This window comes from Aquarana catesbeiana, linkage group LG10 (genome assembly GCF_042186555.1).
Source record: "Aquarana catesbeiana isolate 2022-GZ linkage group LG10, ASM4218655v1, whole genome shotgun sequence".
Classification (NCBI taxonomy): Eukaryota; Metazoa; Chordata; class Amphibia; order Anura; family Ranidae; genus Aquarana; species Aquarana catesbeiana.
This window is the reverse complement of record NC_133333.1, coordinates 73,337,816-73,356,452: the sequence shown is the minus strand read 5'-3', so window position 1 is coordinate 73,356,452 and position 18,637 is coordinate 73,337,816. Positions and strand designations below refer to the sequence as shown.

General features: G+C 45.4%; 1 protein-coding gene across 2 annotated transcripts in view; it reads right to left on the bottom strand.

The window, feature by feature from the left end:
* TMC4 (transmembrane channel like 4) overlaps positions 1-18,637 on the bottom strand; it is a 1,453,434-nt gene that overhangs the window by 139,649 nt on the left and 1,295,148 nt on the right. For both annotated transcript variants that reach the window (XM_073602282.1, XM_073602283.1), the window contains exons 14-15: positions 3,166-3,321; positions 2,986-3,064 (exon numbers count right to left, since the gene is read on the bottom strand). In XM_073602282.1, the coding sequence (XP_073458383.1) occupies positions 2,986-3,064; positions 3,166-3,321 (235 nt within the window). The remainder of the gene's footprint in view (positions 1-2,985; positions 3,065-3,165; positions 3,322-18,637) is intronic.

Here is an 18,637-nt window from a genome sequence, read left to right as displayed (position 1 = left end):
TTACCGCAACTCCACCCAAAACTCACAACCCTTCCTTGGCTACCAGGAGGAAATTTACACTGCCCTTATATTCCCAAACGGCCCACCAGAAAACATCCAATCAGATGTTGTTAGTCGACTCTCCGAACGCCACTTTCCAGATAAACTCCCTCCCAAACCAACAGGCCAAAGACGTAAAAAAAGATGTAAGGTGTATACCAGAGAAGGAGTCAGAAGAGACACATCTTATTATTGTGCACAATGTCCTTCCCAACCAGTCCTCTGCATAGGTGAATGTTTCCGCCGTTACCATACTTCAATAAATTATTAGTGAAGTATGGTAAACGTAATCCTCAGTTCCTGCCTTCACACCCCTTATGCCACTGACTGCTCTGTAACTGACCTTGGCTTGTTATTCGACCAAGCTTCTGCCTGCCGATTTTGTACATACCGCTGCCTGATCTGGAACTGACCCTGGACTGTTATTCGCCCATGTTTCTGCCTACCGATTCTGTACATACCTCTGCCTGATCTGGAACTGACCCTGGACTGTTATTTGACCATGCTTTTGCCTAACGATTCTGTACATACCTCTGCCTGATCTGGAACTGACCTTGGACTGTTTGACCATGCCTCTTGCCTGCCTCTTGGACTGATCTTGTACCCTGCAACTGGACTAGTGGGATTCAACACAGGGGTCTCACATATGTGAGGGGCTCCAGAATAGTTTTTCTGGATGAAGAAAGCAATTTTCTTTGTTTTCTCATTCCTAGATTAGGGTCTGGAGACTCGGAGGCTTCAAAGAGATTTGGGTAGGAGAAGCCTCTACCCCTGTCCCCATTCTGTCCTGAACGAGGCCCTACTTCTTGCCTGCTGCCTGTAGGACTTACTGCCGTCATGCCTGTTTGTCGCACTGACCACAGCACATGGACTATGTTCCTGCCTACTACCAGTACCAATATTTTGGCACTGCTGACAATCTCTGCCTGCACGGACCCTGGACTGTATATCTACAGTATCCCGCCTACTGCCTGTACTGACTATGGACAGTATTCCTGCCTGCTGCCTGAAAAATTGTGTTTGCTGTTGCTGACCAAGTCCCTGCCTGCTGCCTGGACCAAGAAAGATGCATTTTTTTTCAAAATTTTCGGTCTTTTTTTCATTTATAGCGCAAAAAATAAAAAACCCAGAGGTGATCAAATACCACCAAATGAAAGCTCTATTTGTATGAAAAAAAGGACAAAAAAATAATTTGGGTACAGTGTTGCATGACTGAGTAATTGTCATTCAAAGTGTGAGAGCACTGAAAGCTGAAAATTGGTCTGGGCAGGAGGGGGGTTTAAGTGCCCAGTTAGCAAGTGGTTAAAGGAAATAACTTTACCTTAATACTGGATATGGAGTCACTCTGGGTGGCAGCAGGTTTGTAAGGTATCTGGAAAGCTGTAAATACATGGTGTAATGCATTTTGTGATTATAGCCCAGTAAACACTGACACAGCCCAGCCACCCCTCCCCCTCTGTGAAGGAAACTCACCAGTATACTTCCCTCACTAGCTGTGGCAAACAGCACTGGAGCTTCTGGCTCTCCAGGCTTTATGGTGAGCGTTGCTAGGTGACGCCTGACACCTTCGCCACCACAGCCCTGCCCCCTGTGAGGTCTTCGCCGACCGACAGAAAACACAGGGGAGGCGGCTGGCACAGCTCCTAGGGAGCAGGAAAGGAAAGCACGATACTACAGCAACACCACAGCCTAAAATGGTAAGCTCTGTAAGCCTTAGTATGCCCGCATGGCTCCTGCACACAGAGCATCCAGTGTGATAAAAGGAACTACCTTTATTGTTCTGGACCTTCCGATGCCAGAAGAGGCTTGAACCTGGATGGGTAGGTTTGGTAGGGGGGTGTAGTCTAATCCACTAGCATGGTGGCCTGGAGTCCTACCAAAATAAAAGGAACAAGGGCGGGGGAGGAGGGGCTCCCTTTTATCAGCTAAGAGAAGGTGGTACTGAGAGACTGGAGGAAGGGGTTAACCCATTGTATGCTGACGTGAGGCTGGCCAGGAAAAGTGATTTCTACACTGAAATATCTTTAAAAGTCTGAGAAGTGAAAAATTCCCTGTTTTGGACAACTAGGTGCCAACACAACTGAGCATGCTCAGACCTGCAAATAGCTCTCATTTTAGCTCCAGTGTCTTTTTTACCCGGGGCTATAGTAAATACCAAAATGAGAGCTAATTAGAGAGCATTTTTTGGAAGTGAAAATCTGCTCTATTATAGTCCAATGCAAGTTCTAGCCATTGATTCTAATGGAACAATTGTAACTTTCACAAAAAACCTTTTAATGTTGAGATGAAATGTATCTTTCTCTGAAATAAATTTTCCTTTGCAACATTGTTGCTACTACATAAAATATTTTGTTTTTAAGAATGCTAGAATGTGGAATGTTTTGGTAAAATATATTTTTCTCTGTCACTTTCACTTGTTACTCACCATCTCAACAATCTTTACCCAAACGGACACAGGTGTCTTTACAAAGCACAAACAATACCATTGCTGATGCAAATTTAAAATGGATCGCAATTTTTTGTGCTTTTTATTTTTTCCAAATAATCATAATTTGAGCCCAAAAAATGTGATATGTGTACCAACATCCGAAATCTAAATGTAATTCCCAAAAATTTGAGGGTAATATTCTACACTCACCCACAAAAGCCACCAAATATCACAGAATAAATCAAGAAGTATAACTTTTGAGTAATGTAATTCCATCTCCTGTATGTCCAAAGAAATGCAGTATTTATGTGTTTTTATGTGTATTTATGTGTAGGAAGTTACCACATGTGGCAGCTCTGTGGCTTGGAGGTTAGAACTTCTCCTTAGTTTGCACTAGTATCCATTCTCCTGTAGCCAGTGTTATATAACCCATGGTCAACTTACTGTTCTTTTACCTCTCAGAAGGTTATACAGCGATGAGGATTTTCCTAAAAAAAAATTTAATTGGTTGCACTTACCATTTGCAGTTGATTTTTGAGCAAGCACACCAGCGTTCCATATGAGTTTCCCAGCGCCATAAGATAAAACATGAGAATACTTTTGGTGCCATAAAAAATACAGAAAACACAAGTTAGATTCAATAAATAGAGGCTTATGACATGTCGCTCATTGTCTATCAGGCATTCCTACACTCTCACCTTGAAAGGAAGAACAAAGGCACCGCAAAAGCCTGTGAGCCAACAAACAGAAACAAATCTTTAGCGGCTTCCGGTAGAGAATCAACTGCTGTTGTTATTGTTTCCCATATAAACTGCTGGTTTCTAAAAGGCCCACATGCCTTTGATGGAGTCATACTGATAAAGAAGGAAATATATGGTTTTTAAAAATTAATATTTTGTCATTTTTAAATGAGTTTATCGGTTATTCTTAAAATGGACAAATACTGACAAATCAATGGTTGTATTTTTTTGGTTGTATTTAGATTGAGATTCAAATTTTAGCTCATTAAATTGAACATTTTCTTAAAAGGAGCTGTACTGACATATATCAACGCTTTTTTTTTTTTTTTTAGGGTGCAACCCTTTTCTACATTGCACTTAACATTTGCTCTATATAGGATAGCAATAAAACATAGTATAGCAATAGCATACATTATATGTTACATATATATTACATATTACCACTTAGCCATACCACAATAGCACATAAGATAGCGATACCACATAGCGATTAACAGCTTCAACTCCAAAGGTTTATCCCCCTTCATCACTAGGCCATTTTTTGCAATATGGCACTGCGTTACTTTAACTGACAATTGCGCGGTGGTGCAACGCTGTACACAAATAAAATTAATGTCCTCTTTTTCCCACAAATAGAGCTTTTTTTTGATGGTATTTGATCACTTCTGTGGTTTTTATTTTTTGCGCTATAAACAAAAAAAGACCAACAATTAAAAAAAAAAAAAAAAAAAACAATATTTTTACTTTCTGCTGTAAAACACATCCAATAAAAAAAGTAAAAAATCTAATTTCTTCATCAATTTAGGCCAATATGTATTCTGCTACATGATTTTGGTAAAAAAAATCCCGGGGACTACACTCATGGTTTGGCCGTTGTAATATCATTAAGATGAGCTTACTACCAAAATTTTTATATTTGTTTTAGACACTTCCTATTGCGATCCCAGCAGCCTTCTTTTGTCAAATCCACATGCTTTTCACTAAATTTATATGGGCTCAGAAACAACCGAGGCTCTGTAGACGCCTTTTGACAATGCCCAAAAACTTGGGTGGGATAGCGGTACCAGATACACTTAACCGTTTGCCGACCGCCGCACAAACATTTACATTTACGTCCCTTTAAATTTGCCGCCGTGTGGTCGTGTGCGCCCCGCCGGCACCGCGTGCGCAACCCTGCCACGAGCTCCGTGAGTGTGATCGCGGGTCCCGTGGACTCGATGTCCATGGGGATACACGCGATCATCTCGTGGAGAGGAAGAACAGGGAAATGCTGATGTAAACAAGCATTTCTGTGATTGGAAGCGGTGATCAGTGTTGTGTCACACGTAGCCCATCCCCCCTACAGTTAGAATCATTCCCTAGGACACACTTAACCCCTGAAGCACCCCCTCCTGGTTAACCCCTTCACTGCCCGTCACATTTACATAATAATCAATGCATTTTTAATCGCACTGATCGCTGTATAAATGTGAATGGTCCCAAAATAACGCCAAAAGTGTCCAATCTGTCCGCCATAATGTCAAAGTCACTATAAAAATTACTGATCGCCGCCATTACTAGTAAAAAAAAAAATAATAAAAATGCCATAAAACTATCCCCTATTTTGTAGACGCTATAACTTTTGCGCAAACCAATTATTAAACGCTTATTGCGATTTTTTGTTTTTTGTTTTACCAAAAATATGTAGAAGAATACGTATCGGCCTAAACTGAGGAAAAAAATGTTTTTTTATATATATTTTTGGGAGTATTTATTATAGCAAAACAATTTTTTTTTCAAAATTATTGCTTTTTTTGTTTATTGCGCAAAAAATAAAAACTGCAGAGGTGATCAAATACCACCAAAAGAAAGCTCTATTTGTGGGAAAAAAAGGACGTCAATTTTGTTTGGGAGTCACATCGCACGACTGCGCAATTGTCAGTTAAAGCTACGCAGTGCTGAATCGCAAAAAGTGCTCTGGTCTTTTGGCCAGCCAAAGTGGTTAAGTGGCTTAAGTGGTTAAATATGATCAAGTGACACACCTCAGTAGAATAGTTGATTGGTGCAGACATAGAGATTTTAAATTATGGACGGTTATGGAGCAACAGTTTAGTTTGATCCCCCTACCTAGGGCAATGTGGTGTTACGCAGGATTACCAATTCCTCTTAAGAAACACCCTATGGTAGGCCCTACACTTAGGATGGGGCATATGGTCTGCAAGACCTCTAGACTCTCGTCCATACAATCACCACTATATCCCATACTGGGAAACCCAGGTTTCCCACCAGGAGCAGTGACGGGATCATTTAGCTGTATACTGGAGAGAGGATTCTTTCAAGCCTCTCACTTTTTAGAGGCAGAAAGCTGGCCCACGACTGTCATGCTGACGCATCCAGAGGGTTGATATAGGCTAAGGTTATGGCAAGCGCTGCAGTTGGGTCATTTCTTTTAGGTCATTAGGACTCCTGGGAAATTATAGACGACAGCAAACACAATATGAAACATATTGCGAGAAAGGAGAACCCCTGGGAAATACCCTCTCCAAGATATACTCCCTGCTTGTAGCCCCTCCAGAAGATTTTCGGTTACCGAGTCTCAGTACATGGGAAAAAAACTTGAATAGGACATTCACCTTATATCAGCACCATAACATCATCTATCTCTCATTAAATACATTGATTTGCACAAGCATACAAGAGATGAATTATAAATTAATGACGCGGTGGTATCGTGCACCGTCGTATTATGTAAGATTTTCCCAGAAGTAGTAGACAGTTGTTGGTGATGTCAGGAAGAACGATATACTTTATTTCATATCTTCTGGTCATGCCCTAAGATTAAAAAGTATTGGTTTGAGGTACAGAGGATAGCACAAAAATTTACGGATTGTCCAATACGAGAAGACCCCACATTTTTCCTGTAATGCCCTGTACACACGGTCGGATTTTCCGACGGAAAATGTGTGATAGGACCTTGTTGTCGGAAATTCCGACCGTGTGTGGGCTCCATCACACATTTTCCATCGGAATTTCTGACACACAAAGTTTGAGAGCTTGCTATAAAATTTTCCGACACCAAAATCTGTTGTCGGAAATTCCGATCGTGTGTATACAAATCCGACGCACAAAGTGCCACGCATGCTCAGAATAAATTAAGAGATGAAAGCTATTGGCTACTGCCCCGTTTATAGTCCCGACGTACGTGTATTATGTCACCGCGTTCAGAACGATCGGATTTTTCAACAACTTTGTGTAACCGTGTGTATGCAAGACAAGTTTGAGCCAACATCTGTCAGAAAAAATCCATTAATTTTGTTGTCAGAATGTCCGATCAATGTTCGACCATGTGTATGGGGCATTACACTGCTCACAATTGCCAACCCAGACATATAGGGAATCAGTTCTGTGTCATCTGGTCAATGCTGCTAAAGCATGTATTACCCTATGTTGGAAAGACCCTAAACCCCCCACAATTGCTATGTGGCTTAACAAGGTGAGGAGTATCGAAGCAATGGAGGACCTAGTGCACGTGGCTCGGGAAAAAAGAGAACAATATATTAAAACATGGTCACACTGGGTAAAATTTATAAATTCAGATGAGGAGAAGTCACTCTTGGAAAGCTAACTGGGAGAATAAGGCATTTGATCCCCTAGAGTTTGTCAAGTCCATCTGTTGGTGGGGGAGGAGGAGGGGGGGCAAACACGGGTGGAGGGAAATGGGGTAGGAAGGGAAATTGGGGAGGGTCTTTTTTTTGGGGGGGGGGAGGGAGAAAAAGTGGAAGGAAAGAACCAGTTGAGTGGGCCTGGATGTAGGGATTTATTATATAATATTATGCAGCTATGAAATTGATGAATTAGATACCTATGTTATGGAACACTTAAGTTGATATTGTATTTAACAGATTGTCTATATTGTTGTATAAATAAAGAATATATATATAAAAAAAAATCCCAATAAGCGTATATTGATTGGTTTGCACAAAAGTCTATAAGCTATGGGATATTTTTATGAATTTTTATTTTAGCTTTTACTAGTAATGGTGGCAATCGGCGACAAATTTCCAGCAGACTTTCCAGCAGACTTGGTCTGACGGTCTTTCCGCCGGACTTTCCGGCGGACTACCTGAACGGACAGACTTGCCTACACATGACCGGACTTTCCGGCAGGCTAGGTCTGCCCGTCTTTCCGACGGACTTTCGCCGGAGTTACGGCGGGCTTTCAGAATGAACGGACTTGCCCACACATGGCCAAGTCCGTTCATTTTGAACGTGACTCGGGTACGACGGGACTAGAAAAGGAAGTGAATCTCGCCTCTTTTATCGGCGAGATTGACACCTTGCGAGCCCTGTCACGGGGCATACCAGGCCCTTAAGTCTGGTATGGATTATAAAGGGAACCCCCTATGCTGAAAAAACGGCGTGGGGTCCCCCCTAAAATCCATACCAGACCCCGAGTAGAGCACGTAGCCCGGCCGGTCAGGAAAGGGGGTGGGGACGAGCGAGCAGCCCCCCTCCTGAACCGTGCCAGGCCGCATGCCCTCAACATGGGGGGTGGGTGCTTTGGGGAGGGGGGGCGCCCAGCGGGGCCCCCCCACCCCAAAGCACCTTGTCCCCATGTTGATGAGGACAAGGGCCTCTTCCCGACAGCCCTGGCCGTTGGTTGTCGGGGTCTGTGGGCGGGGGGCTTATCGGAATCCGGGAGCCCCCTATAATAAGAGGGATCCCAGCCCCCCACCCTATGTGAATGAGTATGGGGTGCATGGTACCCCTACTCATTTACCTAGGGAAAAAGTGTCAATAATAAAACACACTACACAGGCTTTTAAAATAATTTATTAGACAGCTCCGGGGGGATCTTCCTCCGGCTTCGGGGGTCTTCTTCCGGCTTCAGGGGTCCCTTCGGTTCCTCTTCTCCCGGCGTCCGGTTGGTTGGTTGGTAATTTATTGAACAGCTCGGGGGGGTCTTACTCTGGCTTCGGGGGTCTTCTTCCGACTTTGGGGGTCCCTCCGGTTCCTCTTCTTCCGGCGTCCGGTTGGTTCTTCTCCGCTCTCTCTGGCCTCTTCTCCCGGTGTTCCAGTTCTTCTGCCGGCTCCTCCGCTGTCTTCATGCCGCTCTTTTGCCAGCGGAGGCCCGGATTTCTGGCTTCTTGTCTTCTTGGCTTCTTCCCTCTTCTCCAGATGTTGACATGACAGTCTCTGCAGCTGGACTGCTGAGCGCTCTGCTGTGACTTATATAGGTGGAGACCCCGCCCCCTTATGCCGTCACAGTCCCTGGGCATGCTGGGACTGTGACGGCATAAGGGGGCGGGGTTTCCGCCTATACAAGTCACAGCGGAGCGCTCAGAGAGCAGTCCAGCCGGATAGACCGTCGTGTCAACATCTGGAGAAGAGAAGAGAGAAGAAGACAAGAAGACAAGAAGCCAGAAGTCCGGGCCTCCGCTGCCAAAAGAGCGGCATGAAGACAGCGGAGGAGTCGACAGAAGAACTGGAACACCGGGAGAAGAGGCCAGAGAGAGCGGAGAAGAACCAACCGGACGCCGGAAGAAGAGGAACCGGAGGGACCCCCGAAGTCGGAAGAAGACCCCCGAAGCCGGAGTAAGACCCCCCCGAGCTGTTCAATAAATTATTTTAAAAACCTGTGTAGTGTTTTATTATTGACACTTTTTCCCTAGGTAAATGGGTAGGGGTACCATGTACCCCATACTCATTCACATAGGGTGGGGGCCGGGATCTGGGGGCCTTCTTATTATAGGGGGCTCCCGGATTCCGATAAGCCCCCTGCCAGCAGACCCCGACAACCAACGGCCAGGGTTGTCGGGAAGAGGCCCTTGTCCTCATCAACATGGGGACAAGGTGCTTTGGGGTGGGGGGTGGGGGGGTCCCGCAGGGCGCCCCCCCCAAAGCACCCACCCCCCATGTTGAGGGCATGCGGCCTGGTACGGTTCAGGAGGGGGGGCGCTCGCTCGTCTACACCCCCTTTCCTGACCGGCTGGGCTACGTGCTCAGATCAGGGTCTGGTATGGATTTTAGGGGGGACCCTACGCCGTTTTTTCGGCGTAGGGGGTTCCCCTTAAAATCCATACCAGACCTAAGGGCCTGGTATGCCCCGCGCTTGCCGCAATAGGAAAATTTGTTTTTTCTATTGCAGTAAGCGCGAGTTGCAATACCCTGTCCGTTGGACCAGCATACAGATGAACAGACTTTCCATCAGGAACAGAGTCCGGCGAGTCCGGTGGACTAAGATTTGAAACATGTTTCAAATCTACGTACGGCGGACTTTTGAGAAAAAAAAGTCCGCCGGAGCCTACACACGATCGGATTGTTTGGCAGACTCTGGTCCGCCGGACCAAGTATGCCGGAAAGTCCGCTCATGTGTACGCGGCATAACTGACACTTTTGACACCAATACAGTGATCAGTGCTAAAAAATATGCACGGTCACTGTACTAATGACACTGGCAAAAAAGGGGTTAATATTAGGGGCGATGATAGAGTTAAACACGTTCCTAGGGAGTGCTTTATAGTTGTGTGGGGTGTGCTTTAACTGTGGGAAGACAGAGATCTGTGTTAGCAGAAACACAGGGTCTCTGTCTTCCCTACTAGCAGAATTATGATCTGCCTTGTTTACATAGCCAGACTGCCTTTCTGCCTCTGTCGGGAACAATTGACGGGTCCTCACGGACCCACTGATTGGCTCCCGCTGTGTCCAATCATAGCAAAAGCAGGCTGTCGGCGGTGCGCGCCACAGACCTGCTAGTGCAACATTGCATACCTGTATGTGATTTTGTGCAGAGGAACCGCTACCCTGCAGTACATGTACGTGGGGCGGTCTGCAAGAGGTTAATTAAAACAGCAAAGTTCCATTGTGTAGTGTACTGTACTTTTTTATTAGACATTATTACTTTTTAAAAATACAGTGATATTTTTTTCATTTACAAGATCTTCATACTAGACTTCGTTCACAAAGTTTGGAGTGTACCCATCAGGTGTTGACAGAGGTGAGTGGAGATATGGAGGTGTAGATACCAGAGGAGGTTAGTTGGGTGACAGAATATGGGGTAGAGGGAAAAGCATTAAAGAGCTGACATATCCCAAAAAAATACACCTGGTTGCATCATATTAGGTATATCAGTTAAGCATTGGCATTATTAGGATTAAAGTGACTTTCCTAGCTGCCAGGGGAACAACTCCTCCAGTGAGGATTGGGACAAAGTCACAGAACAGGGCAGACGGATACTGGTGGTAGGGGAATCAATTATTGGAAAGAAATTACATATAGGGGTTTATTTACTAAAGGCAAATAGACTGTGCACTTGGCAAGTGCAGTTGCTCCAAAGCTTAGTAAATGAAGTAAAGCTTCACTTTGCAAAGAATATCCAATCACGCACAAGGAAAATAAAAAAAAATGCTTTTTTGCTTGCACATGATTGGATGATGGAAGTCAGCAGAGCTCCCCCTCATTTACTAAGCTCTGGAGCAACTGCTCTTGCAGAGATGCAACTGCACTTGCAAAGTGCACAGTCTATTTTCCTTTAGTAAATCAACCCCACTGGGTAATCTGTCACAAAGACCGTTATCAATGAACAGTCTGTTTACTGGGCTTTCAGGTTTTGCAACAACAGAAAGAGGAGACAAGGGCCACTTTTGATGGGAGTTCAGTGGGGGTGGAGCCGCCAGTGCAAGACGACCTAAAACCCTTATTCAAGGAACACAAAAAATTAATTATTAAATCCCTGAATAGAAAATGGGACATTTTGTCACTTGAGTCTTATATAGAAAGGGGTATTGTCCCACGGGGACTAAGGGAGAGGGTAGTGCCGGCTACCCACCTTCATACTGAGAAATTCCTAACTAAGTGGAAAGAACAATGTATTAAACATGGCCTGGAAGTAATGCGGTTGATTGTAGAGGAGGAGAAAGATCAATTGACCTCGTTACAGATCCAGATTCAAGAGACTAGTGAAAAGCTTGAGCCATTGAAGGATAATCCTGATTTTGAGAGACTCAACGATTTCCTCAAGAAGGAAGTCGATAGAACTCAAAAAAATCTTAAAATTACCAAACACAACAAATTTAAGAGGGATTTAGATGACTGGGCAAAAGGGGAAATTTTTGACCTGTCAGTAAGGGGAAGCAGAAGTAGATCGCGGAATCGTAGATTCCCCTCTTGCTCTGATACAGAGACAGGTGCCCAGTCTTCTGGTAGTGAAGACGAAACACGCCATACCGTGTCTTTTTTAGACAAAGACCTACTGGACCAGCAGAAATCTCCCCCGTCCAGGGGTATACTAAAGGGAGGCAAACAAGGGACAACAGGAGGAGGAGGGAATCGAGGAAAAGGAAGACAAGGAAGGAAGGAAGGAAGGGGGGACCCAATAGGAACAGAGCGGACAACGACTCGGAGCCAAAAACGCCCCAGCTAAATGCACTCCATTTGAATGACCCAGTAGAAGATTTTAAAATCATTAATCTCTCTGATTTTCAATTGGAGAAACGACATATTGATTTATTAAGCAAGGGTCTATCCTTTTCCCCTACTACGAGTATGGACCACTTTGGGGTATATAAGGACCTCTGCCTTTTTTTGAGGAAAGTATACCTCAAGGAGATCTATTCTGACAAAACTCCCCCAAATGATCTACAGCTAGATACCAGAGAAACTGAGGCCCTAGAATCATTAATGATATTGATGGAAGAAGGAGGCCAGTCCTCTGGTGAGGAGGAAGCTCCAGAGATGTCGGGGTGGAAAAGAGATCCCAAATTAAAGATCCGTTCAACCAAAATGCCTTTATTTCGGAAGAACAAATGGCTTGGGGTGTTCCTCGACCTTGTTGAGGAGGACCTCAAAAAATTAAATTGGGAAACCATCATGGGTGATAACCTCACATATGAGGAAAGGAAGGCATTAAAAGAGCTTAGGGAAGCGGACCAAGTGATTATCAAAAAGAGTGATAAAGGAGGTAATGTCGTCCTCCTCTCGGTGGATTTTTACGAGGGGGAGGTACGACGACTCCTAAATGATGAATCTACCTATAAAAGACTACACCATGATCCATTCCAGGACCTGGTGGAACTTATTAATGAGAAATTACAATGGGCATTTGAGGCCAATTTAATTTCTAAAAAGGAATTGGAATTCTTGAGAGTGGTGGACTTCAATAAACCAACATTTTATATAATCCCTAAGGTCCATAAAAATAGAAAGGTCCCTCCAGGAAGACCTATTGTCTCCGCCATTCGTGGTCCCCTCGAGAGACTGGGGAAATATATAGATTCCTTAATCAAGGACATGGTCTTGTCTTTGACTTCGTACGTACGTGACACAGGGGACGTATTGAATAAGATTAGTGCATTAGAATTCCCGGAGGGTGCCCTACTCGTGGGGATCGATGTGGAGTCGCTTTACACATCTATTCCCCACGAGTGGGGCATTTTGGCGGTATATCACTTCCTAGAGAAACACTTCCCAGAAATGGGAGCCCAAAATGAATTCATCATTGATCTCCTAGAGCTTGCACTCAAGCACAACTTTTTCCAGTTCTCTGGGTCTAACTATCAGCAGCTGCGTGGCACCTCTATGGGAGCCCCATGGGCCCCGGCCTATGCGTGTCTGCACCTGGGCTGGTGGGAGGAGGAGAAAGTTTATGCCTCATCGATGTACCTCGGCCATGCATGCTGCTGGCTGAGGTACATCGATGATGTCCTGATGGTATGGGCAGGGACTTCAGATGAACTGGAGGTGTTTATGGCAGAGCTAGAAAACAACACTAGAAATATACATCTAACTTATACTGCGGATCCCCATCAACTCTCCTTCCTGGACCTATCTATCCGACTTGAGGGTGGTAGGTTGATTACTAGTACTTTCCGAAAGGAAACAGCCGCAAATACATTACTACAGGCGGATAGCCACCACCCCAAGTCTCTGATACGTGGGATCCCGGTTGGACAGTTCATGAGAATCCGCAGAAATTGCTCTACTGAGGAGGACTACTTTTCCGAATCTAAACAACTCTACCAGAGATTCAGGGAAAGGGGATACCCCCACCGTACCCTCAAGCGAGCAATGAGCATCGCAGGACATAAGAGGAGAGCTGACCTCCTCTTACCCCAGAAAAAGACACAACAGGAGACTGAGGGACTGGTGAGATTTATCACCCCCTATGGGTCCCAGTGGCACCAGGTTAATACAATCCTCTCAAAACATTGGCACATACTGTTGCGGGCTGTTGGGTCGAGGCAAATTATCGGTGAGAGACCGTCAATGGTTGCTAAACGAGCCCAAAACCTCAATGACATGCTGGTGCAATCTGAGTTTGTACGGCCCTCAAATAGAAGTTGGCTCACTGATATGCCTCGGGTCAACGGCATGTTTCCGTGTGGCCACTGTGGCACATGTAAGTATGTGGACCGCTCAAAAACCTTTAGAAATTCGGATGGTAGTCAACAATTTGAGATTCGGTCTTTCATTAACTGTGCCACAACTAGAATACTCTATGTTCTCGAATGCCCATGTCATAAATTGTATGTAGGCAAAACTAAGAGACAGCTGCGTGTTAGATTCGGGGAACACCTGAAGAGTATCAGGCTAAAGGAAGAAACTTCAGTGGCTCAACACTTTTTGGATTTTCATCAGGGCAAAACCACAGGTCTGAGGGTAAAGGGCTTTTATGCCCTTTCTCTGACAGACCGTAGGGGTGACTTTGACAGGGTACTCCTACGCAAAGAGAAAAAATGGATATTCAGGCTTGGTACTCTTCAACCTAATGGCTTGAACCACGAACTAAGCCTGAGTGTCTTTCTTGAACCATAAACATTAGGTTTGAAGTGTTTTATAAAGGCTCCCCGGCTGATCTCTTGTTTTGGTTGTTTTTGATAGAATTTATTTCTGACCATGAGGGCCATTCCACCTTATGAGGAAATTTATTACAATGTCTATTGCGCTCTTTACTTGATGCCTGGTGATATGTGAGATTGTATTTCTTTCTCCCCCCTTGCAAATAAGTACTTTTTTGTTTGAGCAACTGACTGGCACCTTTTTTCCACTGCATTACCTGATGTGACCACAAGATGGCAGAAAATAGCTATTTGGCATGGTTTGATCTGATTGGACATGACAAGGGCCTTCCCTGTATACGGCATATACTCTCACTTAACAGCCAGTACAACCAAAAGACCAATGAGTTTTTACTAGCAGCACTTGAATTTACTCTCACCCATAACTTTTTCACATTCAATGGTTCCCACTACCTCCAGGTGCAGGGTGTCGCGATGGGGACTTCTTGTGCCCCGTCGTACGCAAACCTGTACCTGGGGGAGTGGGAACATATGATACAGGAATCCACGCACCTCGCCCCATACATGGAGAACGTCGTCATGTGGTATCGCTACATTGACGATATTCTCCTAGTGTGGAACAGACCCACATCTCTATTACCTGCGTTCCTTCAGTCACTCAACAACAATGATTTTAACCTATCTTTCACCATGACTTGGGACCACGAGTCGATCACTTTCCTTGATGTCACCATTTACAAGGACAGTGAGGGTTCCCTTAGTACCAGCCTCTTCAGAAAATCCTCTGCAGGCAACTCCATACATCATGCCAGCAGTTTTCACCCTCAACCACTCATTGCCTCCATCCCATACAGCCAATACCATCGCACCAGAAGAAACTGTACTGACGACACAACCTTCATCAAAGAAGCCAAAATCCTACAAACACGATTACGCGCCAGAGGCTATTCCAATTCCTGTCTCAAAAAAGCATATAAGAGGGTCTGTGCCAGAACACGCAACGACATATTGTACAACCCCTCAACCAAAAAACTCAAACCTCAACCCATCTCCATCATTACAAGGTTTTCTAACCAACACATGGCCATCAAGAAAACCATATCCAAATACTGGCACATGCTCACCATGGACCCTTCTATTGGCCCTTTTGTACCCCCCACACCGTCATTCACTTACAGACGGGCTGGCTCTCTCCGAGACCAGCTTGTCAGGAGTGAGTTCAAAGGCAGGGGAAAACATGACCCATGTAAGAACAAAGGTACCTTTACATGTGGCGGATGCAATTATTGCAGGTTTCTCACCACCTCCAAACATATCACCCTGCCCAATGGCGAACCCTTCAAACCTAGACACTACGCTAATTGCAAGACATGTGGGGTAGTCTATCTACTTACGTGTGAATGCACATGTTTTTACATAGGGAAAACCATCCAGGAGTTTTGGCGCAGGGCTTACAGACACATTACAGCCATGCAAACCTGCAACCCAAACTTACCCTTGGGCCGCCATGTTACCAACATACATGAGGGCATCTGCCCAAAATTTTGGTTCATCATCCTTGATCGTGTACATACCGGTATACGTGGAGGAGATACGAACAAAACACTCTTACAATTAGAACAGAGGTGGATCTTCAGACTCAGAGCCACCCAACCCCCAGGGTTAAACACGTGCATATCCTTTAGACCATTCCTGGAGGGTTTTGCGTCTGGGGTCTCTGAATGGGAACCAGATGAGACCCCCTTCCAAAGCTGAACACATATACATTTATCTGGGTTTTTTTTTTTTCACACAGTGCATATTATGTATATGTAAGACCCCTGAGGTATACCCTGTTTTTTCTTTTTTCTTTATGTAATAATGTTTTTTTTTTTTGTTTTTTTTTGTTTTTTATGTATTTATTGGGTTCATCATGATCTGTCTCCATTACCCCTCCTATAACTTGTTTTCCCTCCCCTTTTTTCTTTTGGCCAATCCCCACTCTTCCATGTCCCCCCCTGTGTATTCCCTGTCTATAGCTCTTGACTTTTGCACATCACTACTGGGTCTGTCCTGCCCCTTCTCCTCATGCTGCGGGACCATCCCGCTCCGGCCCGTGCTGCCGGATTTTTTCCTCACTCGGCGCGGTGGGGCCACCCGACGCAACTATGTTGCTGCGGGTGGCGTTCTCGTAACCAGGAGACGCTGGATCGGTTATCGACCCGGCTTCTCCCGACTCCCGCGCCGCGGGCCTTCGGCGCGGGTCTCGGCTCCGCCCCGTGCGGCGTACGTCATCACGCAGCTGGGCGATACACGTCACCGCACCTGGAGGCTCACATGCACTCCGGTGGCAGTGTCCTATGGGGCCGATGCGCGCGCCCCAGGCTCGGGGGGCGTCCACCTGTCCACCCATTGGCCGCGCCCGCGACCAATCGCGGGTGCGGGCTTACTATATGAAGAGGCGTCTTTTGTCTTACCATCCCACGGCGTCCTTCACCTGAGAACGCAGATCTGCACCACACTTAGCTTGCACCTGGGACCCCATTTGAGGTAAGACTGCCATACACTGGACTCACGTCACTCTGGGGTTTGACTCAGCTCACTGTCTCCTTTCTTACTCCTTGTTAGACCAAACTCTGCAAGTCCCTCCTGGCCTGGCACCCTTGTCCTTTTTAGTGCCCTGCAACACCGTTTTGACTGGCACCATACTACTACCCTACCTGCAACCACAGGGACCCCCCCACTTTGGGGGTCATCCAAGCTGAAGTACTACATCCAACCATTCAGGAACCAGGCCCAGACGTCCTCTGCTCTAGAGGCCCTCCCCTCAGCTTCCCGCCAGTCAACCACCGACGGACTCACCCAGGTATGCCAACTATGATTATGCCTATTATTCCTTAGTGGGTTACCACACACCTGTAGTCCCATTTACACCCATGTACTACATGTCCACAGGTATACATACATACCTCCCCTTGCCTCTTCATTACCCTACCCTCTCTTCCACCTCTTGCTCCCCACAGACTGGAGCCTCTTCCAGGACCTTCCCACTCACTGGTGGCCTTTTTTTGACGCCCTCTGTTGGGGAATTCTTCCTAGGTGGCCGCGCCTGGGGTGGGCATTTTGGCCTTGCGGGTTGTGGACCAGGAGCAGGACATACCGTTACCTCCAGTGGTGTTACGTCCCCCCCAGGACCTTCCCCCCTTTTAATATGAATGCAGCATTGACACATGCCCTTCAAGCAATACTATATGGTTAGTAACCATTGTGCTTTTTCATATATATTGTATACTCATACTTTAACTATTACCCTCTTGATACATTTATGTCCATGTATATCATTGATGACAACATCCTTATAATTGGTTTATAATTGTTTTTTCAATTTATAGACATACCTTTTGCTCGCTGATTCCAATCTGATACCCCTGAGGAAGAGTATATCTCGAAACGCGTCGGGTACTCCCCGCATATGTGTTCCATGTGTTTTGGAGTTCTATGATTGTGAATTATTCTTTGCATTTTGTATTGTTTTTTTCTTGTATGTATCACTCATGCTGCACATTTACCCCATGTACCATAGATCCATTTAAAGATCTATACTACCAATAAACACTTTATCATACAACTCTTTTGTATTTCCCACACTCTTTATGACCTGTGAGTAGGTGTCCCCTTTAAAGTCCCGTAAGAGGATCAATTTCCATGTAGCTTAAATTGAACTAAAGTCAATATATATTTTTTTTTTTAAATATCAAACATGTTATACTTACCTGCTCGGTGCACTTGTTTTGCACAGAGCAGCACTGATCTTCCTCTTCTCGGGTCCCTCTTCGGTGCTCCTGGCCTCTCCCTTCTGCCGAGTACCCCCACAGCAAGCAGTTTGCTATGGGAGGCACCCGAGCCAAGCGGCAGCTCCCTGTGTCCATTCAGACATGGAGCCATGGACTGGCTCCCCCATTCTCCTCATTGGCTCACTGACTTTGGTTGACAGCAGTGGGATCCAATGGTGCTTAACTACTGTCTCAGCCATTGAAGAGGGAGAGTCCCGGACAGCCGAGGCTCTCATGCAACATCGCTGGATCGAGAGGGGGCTCAGGTAAGTGTTAGGGTAGCTGCTGCACACAGAAGGTTTTTATCTTATTGCATAGAATGCATTAAGATAAAAACCTTCTACCTTTACAACCACTTTAAGAAAAGCATCGTGGTGAGGCCTATTTTTTTTTCAGAATTAAATTCCTGTTGTCAGGTCGATCTCATAGATTTTCAGTCTCAACTTGACAGGGAATACAAGTTTATAATGGTTGTTGGGAGGCACAACTTTTTTTTTCCATGTCGGCACTGCTGAGATCTGGTCATACCTAAGCCATCAGGACATGGCTGGGGGTAGCCCGGAGTGCCAGAACAGCTATATTACCTATCAGGGTGTGTATAACAGAAAAGTGCATATTAGGACCCTGGAAGAGGATTCACGCATACCCCCTGGCGGTGGTGTATGGAAATAAGAAAGCCTCACCTCCTGGTGATGTGGAGATTAAAATGACTAATTTCCTGGACTGCAACAAGATCAGAGGGGCCAGATGTGTACTTGAATGTTGACTTGGGTCAAGGTATTTGCTCGTGGTATAACAATTCCACCTTGGGGGAGGACAGCACCATACTTCCTGGAAGATATC